We start from the raw sequence: 6,624 nt of genomic DNA, 5'->3' as shown, positions 1-6,624 counted from the left end.
CCAGCACTACCTGGGGTGACAAGGAACAATGGTAATAAGCTGATGGAGACTAGGTTTAGGGTAGAGATCAGAAGGCAATATTTTACAGTTAGGGTGGCCAAAATCTGGAACCAACTTCCCAGGGAAGTGGTCCTCACCCCTACCTTGGGCAAATTCAAGAGGAGGTTGGATGATCACCTGTCTGGGGTCTTGTGAACCCTGTAGCAGGGGTTCAGGCTAGATGATCTGTTCAGGTCCCTCCTGACCCTAGCTACTATGAAACTATCTAGGCCAACCCCCTGCTCAAAGCAGGACCATCCGCAACTAGATCATCCCAGCCGGGGCTGTCTAGCCGAGTCTTAAAAACCTCCAAGGATGGAGATTCCACAACCTCCCTGAGTAATCTGTTCCAGTGCTTTACTACCCTCCTAGTGAAAAAGTTTTTCCTAATATCTCAATTAAACTTTCCTTGCTGCGACTTGAGACCATTGCTCCTTGTTCTGTTGTCTGCCATCCCTGAGAACAGTTTACTTCCATCCTCTTTGTAACCACCCTTCAGGTAATTGAAGGCTGCTATTAAATCTCTTGTCTCTCTTCTCCAGACTAAAAAGCCCAGTTCCTTCAGCCTGTCCTCTAGAAGTCATGTGGCCCAGACCCCTCACCATTTTTGTTGCCCTCTGCTGGATTCTCTTCAGTTTGTCTACATCCTTTCTGTAGTGGGGGGCCCAACACTGGACACAGTACTCCGGGTGTGGCTTAGCCAGTTTTATATATTCATACCCAGTGCACTTAGACGAGTTATCAAGAACTTCCATTTCTGTGTTCGATTTTACTGTAGGTGGTGCAGGTATCTTCTGTATTAATTAAGCATTCACATTTTGGCAATCTAGAATCTGTTTTCTATTTGCTTGTTGGCCTAAGTATCAAAAACACTAATTCTTACACATGAAAATTATGAATCTGGGATATAGAAGTATCAGAGTTAGTATGCTCTGTTTTAAGTTTGTATAGGAAGCTTGTAACTAATTGAAACTTGTTTTTCTTTTGCATGTGGAAAGAGAGGTTTGTGTTAATAAAACAAAACAGCAAAAGGGAATAATAATGCACAAAGCTTGAGGTATTTGTAAATTCTGCTGTACTATATTATATTCACCACTTTGCTATTATTTCTTTGTAGCATTTCATTTAGATAGAAGAAATTCACCACCAAACAGTTTGACGCCATGTTTAAAGATTCGCAATATGTTTGACCCAGTCATGTAAGTAAATACATTTTGTTTACATTTCAAACAATAGTTTCAGTGTTCACTGAAGTGTTCTGCCTCTTTAAAATGCCTTGTGAAGAATCCAAACCCCACTGCTGCCATCAGATAAACAATATCGTGAATGCTCAAAAGATGATCATGAGCGGCAGCAGGTGTGCTTTACTGAACTGATCACAAATCGTTCCGTCTGCTGTCACATAGCCTATGTATGATAGATGTTGGGCTATAATGAAACTTGCATAAACTGGATTTAAAGTCATTAAACAAGAAATATTGCATACTTGTTTTGTTGCAAGTGAAAACCAACCAAAAGTAAAGTTTGTAATGACACCTCTGTAGAATCAGAGGCTTGGATGACTTCTCCAAACTAAATTTCCTGTTTCTCTCGATCTTTCTTCACATGGCTTGCATTCCAGCCCATTTATCTTTGTCACTCATTCCTGGATCCTCTCCAGTTTTACTTTGTCTTTCTTAACAAGTAGCACCCAGAACTGCACGCAGCACTCTACCTGAGGCGTAAGCAGTACCTAATAGAGGACACTTGCTTTGCGTGGTTTTGGGCACCAGTGTGAACTGAATACACCAACTACACTTCTGAAATATGCAATAACATTAATCTTAGCCTTTTCTCTCTTCCCCACTCCTGTAATAAAGCAAAACATATACTGTATTTTAACTTCCCTTCCAATTGGCTCTCCTTTCCAGTAGATATATGATCTTATGTTCTTGGTGCTTGATTGAGTACAGCATTAAGGGAAGAAAAAAAGAATCCCTAAAACAAATCCCAAGCTAAATAAATATTTTAAAATTAAAACAAAGCCCTACGCTACGTCTACTTGTTCATGGTTAAATGCACTTTCTCATAGTGGTGTTGAAGAAAATCAGTTCTGTTCTATTGCTTGCTACCACTTTTTAATCTAATTTGATTAAAAAATGCCACTCTAGAAAGCCTTGGTGGATGGAAAAATATATTTGGGTTTGTTTAAAAACAGCAACAACACAGAAAACTACCAAAGATTTCAAAAGGTGCAGTGCATTCCATTTAAGTGTATAGGCTTGGAACTGAAACAAGGCTATGCACTATCCTGTACTTAATTAATCAGTGTTTATGGTATCCATTTTGGTATCAGTAGCCATGTTTTGGTATCAGCAGCTTCAAACAGACTAGCTCCTATCACTTTTATGGCTTCTAGTAGTAGTTTTAGGACTGCTCTTAGAAGTCTTGAAAATGACAGGTGATAGCTGCCTGGGAACAAACCAATTGTCATTTTCAAGGCTTCCAATAGCAGCTCTTTTCAAAAGCAGCTGCTTTCCCTTCAGTTCAGTTGCCAATTATTATGCACATAAATGAAGTACCCAGCAGACAATTGGACTGAAGGATGCTGTGCACTTAACTGATATGAAGGTAACCAGTGTTTGTTGGTCACAAGGAACTTGACCAGTATTATACTAATTTTTGTAGCTGCTGTTTGACAAAGCTGAGAACAAGCAGATATACTGGAGTCATCTGTTTGCAAACCCAGGGTGCATAATTTGGTGCATTAAAAACCATCTGGGGCTAAAACCTATATGTAAAACTTGTTCAGGCCCACCTGATTGCCAAGAAAAACGTAATAGTCTTCTAAGGAACTATTTTCAAGTACTGGTTTAAATTCCTCAGGTTTGCCTTTTTGATGGTACAGATTCTACCTTCTACAGGAAAAAGTATATCCTTTTGAAGCTTTTTTTTTTAAGGTTGCATTTTTTATGATCAACTGAAACGAAAGTCGTCCTAGTGTATTAAGTACTGATGTACATCCCCCAACATCAAATTCCTGAGCAGGTTTTGGAGATAGTAGGTTAAGGTATTCAGATTAGGTCTTCACTTATTAAATATTTCTTTTAAATATAGAAAAATAACACTTTGAGTATACTTCTGTACTGCAGCTAGTAAGGAAGATTTGATTTCTAACAATTTCCTGATATATAAATTTTCAAGGGAACCACATTCGAGAAAACAAATTATAAAACTGGATTAAATCAGTAAATTAAAGGGGACATCCAAAGGTTCTAGCATATTGTTCTTTTTGTCAGCATTCCTTTCTCATTAAGAAAGTGGTATACAGATTTACAAGTTGTATTTTAATGAAGTCTTCCTTTAATTGCTCTATTTAGGGAAATAGGGGATCACTGGCATTTAGCAATTCAAGAAGCGATCCTGGAAAAATGCAGTGATAATGATGGAATTGTTCATATTGCTGTGGACAAAAATTCACGTGAGGTAAATGCTTTTCCAGTAGTTTCTTTCCATATTTGTTTTGCCTTCTTAGACTCAAACTAACCCTGTTTTTTTCACCACAGGGTTGCGTATATGTCAAGTGTCTATCTCCAGAATATGCTGGAAAAGCTTTTAAGGCATTACATGGTTCTTGGTTTGATGGTAAGAGGTTTGCTGTTTATAAAGAACTGGGGAAAAATACAGCTCTCATTTTAACTAGCATTGTTGGCTGGATTTTAATTAAAATACCAAGCTATAACATACATTTCGATTACTTTTTTACTGTATCAGTGCACTGAAATGTTTGTGCATTGTGTATTTAACTACAGGAAAGCTGGTAACAGTAAAGTATCTACGACTAGATCGATATCATCATCGCTTTCCCCAGGCTCTTACTTGCAACACTCCGTTGAAGCCATCAAACAAACACATGAACTCTATGTCACATCTTCGTCTTCGGACAGGCACAACTAACTCTCAGGGAAGTTCCTGAGAAGACTTTCTACAACTCTTAGGACTGTTACTTGCAGCAGGAAAATTCCTGTTTGGCTGCCGTCTTCCTTTTTTAGTGCTTTTTGTATGTAATAATTTCATTGCTCAAATAAAAGTCTGAACGTTCCAGAAATCTTGTTTCCAAAGGGACTTAGCAATGAGGCAGTAATACTGAGCTGACAAAACAGTTGCTTCAGGAAGTTTTTGGAATTGAAGTAAACCAGTGCATTTACAATTTGCATGAGGAACACTGAATTTATTAAATATTTTCAGATATGGTGACTGTATTTTTGCACCAAGAAGTGTTTTGATAGAATCCAAAAGCATGGAGAAGAGAAGACTTCCTGTGTTTCCATAGTTTCCTGTGAAATGATCTTGTGGGTATTTTGTAACAAACCACCTACAGTTCCTGATGACAAATACTTAAAAAAACAAAATTGTTAATTTTTCAGTCTAATCTTAGTTTCTGTTGCTGTAAAACATTCATTTGCTGCAGTTGGGGTATGGGAAAATTTAATTTGGCTTCAGTGGTTGCATATAAGTGTGAACGGAAAAAGAAATTGAATGCAGATGTACCGGTTTTTGTACATAAATGTAAATGCTGGTGGTGGCAAAAGTGGTCTTGTTCTGTGAGGATGTCTGCATTTAAAGCAGTGAATAAGCTTCCTATTTTATTCATAACCTAATGTTTTATATGTGTTTGGTTGTACTATCCCATAAAGGTCAAACAGCCAAACCTTTAAAGTATTAGATACAAGTTAAATATCTTTTATAGGTTTTATATTAAAATATTTGACTATGATTTTGTGTGAAAGTCTGATACCAGTTGTAATGGATTCAAATTTACATGAGCAATAAAGAAGCAATTGGCAGATACTGGAAAAATGTTTTGTGAAAAGCTGTATTTATTATAAATACCAGGACTGTGACAAAGTACTGTTGGGATTAAATAACTTTCCCAATATAATTAAAATTTTTAATTAACCAGTCAATTGTTAAAATTGAAAAGGGCACACATTTTTACAACAATTTTGGTTAATAAAAGCTAAATATATAGCCAAGCATACAAGCAATGATAACTCTTGTGTTTCAGTATTATAAATTTATCTATTATCATTTATGTACTTATCAGCTACAATTTTGTAGTTACTAAGTTTAGTTGCAAATCTAAGTCTATTGGCTACATGAATCCCCTATTTAGATGAGATAATTTTATCTAATTATCCAGCTGAATACAGCATAGGTGGAGAGACTGGGAGTTGCACCAGTTCAGATAAATTTATTAGAAACTCACTAATTTTTTTTGTAGATATGATGGATTTGCAGCATGGACTTGCACAAATATGCACGTTTTTCTTACGGTTAAGTAAACACGATGCACACTATTCCGCAACAGAAAATCCTACTGTGCCTTACCTTTGTGCTTTTGTGGGCACCATGTTTTATTATCAGAGGGTTTGTTATCTGAAAAATTTTAAAATTCTCAGTTTTGTCTCAGATGCTAATGAATGAGTATATATAATATATATAATCAGCCATGCAAAATTTTACTCACCAAGGACAAGTACATATTTTTGATGGGTGAGTAGATTTTGTGCTAGGTCTGGTAGATTTTCATGAATTTTACTATATACATATATGTATAATATACATGTTTATGTATTATATATGTATATAAACTGATTTTGCTGTAATGGATGTGCTTTGTAGTGATTTGTTGACCTGCTATTTAGTGACCCCATCTTGTGACCTGTTGCGAGAGTGAATGTAAAAGTAGTTGTGGCATTTTAAAAGGTTGTCTTTTGATGCAGATGAATCTTTCTTGCTTCTAAAATATATTTCTTGTAAACACTGTACATTTTATTATTGTAATATGTACTATTATGCAGCTTCTTTTACCTAAAACTGTTAAGTTGACTAATCCCTCACTGCAAGACAGATGGGAATGTGTGTAATATCTGGACATTCTGAGAAAGATCAGATGTTTGATGTAATTTGTCTCCTGTCCTGTAAGAGAAACTACAAAACAAACAAAACAAACCTAAACTAATTAAAGGTTTATTAGGGGTTTTTATATACGTCTGAACTTTCAGATCTCAAATGTCTGTTTTGGTTTGAATGCTTCCTTCTTCCCTGACCCCAGAACGAAAAGCTTTATTATGGCCACCTAATGGTTTAACAAACTAAGTTTTTGAAGCACTTGAGACTAGATGATAGTGCTAGTCTTCAGTAACATAAAAAAAAAAGTATTAAATAAAATTTCTCCACTAAAATGTAGAATATCCAACATTGTAGATAGTAAGGGTGTTCCAATTAGTACCCGGCGGGGGTGGAGGGGTGTTGATTGATTGATTGTTTTTTAATCTTTCTTTAAAGCTGGGTTGACCTCTATAACAGATCTATGAATCTAGCCCACTTCTTTTTTGTTGTGTATTAGTGTTATAGGGCCTATACCAGATAATAGTCTTTGATACCAGTCAAATGAATCCATGGTATCCCTTGGTAGAACATTTAAGTGATTATTCTCATTGTTAAACTTGCATCTCATGTCTAGTTTGCGTTAGTTTAGTTTCTTTTGGATTGTGTTTTTCCTAGCTTTAAAGAGTTGTCTGCCATCAAATCATTTTTCTG

The 6,624-nt window shown here is 36.1% G+C and overlaps 1 protein-coding gene across 1 annotated transcript in view; it reads left to right on the top strand.

The window, feature by feature from the left end:
- LEMD3 (LEM domain containing 3) overlaps nucleotides 1-6,098 on the top strand; it is a 70,115-nt gene extending 64,017 nt beyond the window's left edge. The window contains exons 10-13 of the mRNA XM_014519382.2: nucleotides 1,157-1,238; nucleotides 3,399-3,504; nucleotides 3,585-3,663; nucleotides 3,831-6,098. Of these exons, the coding sequence (XP_014374868.2) occupies nucleotides 1,157-1,238; nucleotides 3,399-3,504; nucleotides 3,585-3,663; nucleotides 3,831-3,994 (431 nt within the window). The 3' untranslated portion in view covers nucleotides 3,995-6,098. The remainder of the gene's footprint in view (nucleotides 1-1,156; nucleotides 1,239-3,398; nucleotides 3,505-3,584; nucleotides 3,664-3,830) is intronic.
- Nucleotides 6,099-6,624: the final 526 nt, after the last annotated feature.

Source organism: Alligator sinensis, unplaced genomic scaffold (assembly GCF_000455745.1).
Source record: "Alligator sinensis unplaced genomic scaffold, ASM45574v1 scaffold65_1, whole genome shotgun sequence".
NCBI classification, from domain to species: domain Eukaryota; kingdom Metazoa; phylum Chordata; order Crocodylia; family Alligatoridae; genus Alligator; species Alligator sinensis.
The sequence above is the reverse complement of the archived record's forward strand: the minus strand, read 5'-3'. Positions and strand labels throughout refer to the sequence as shown.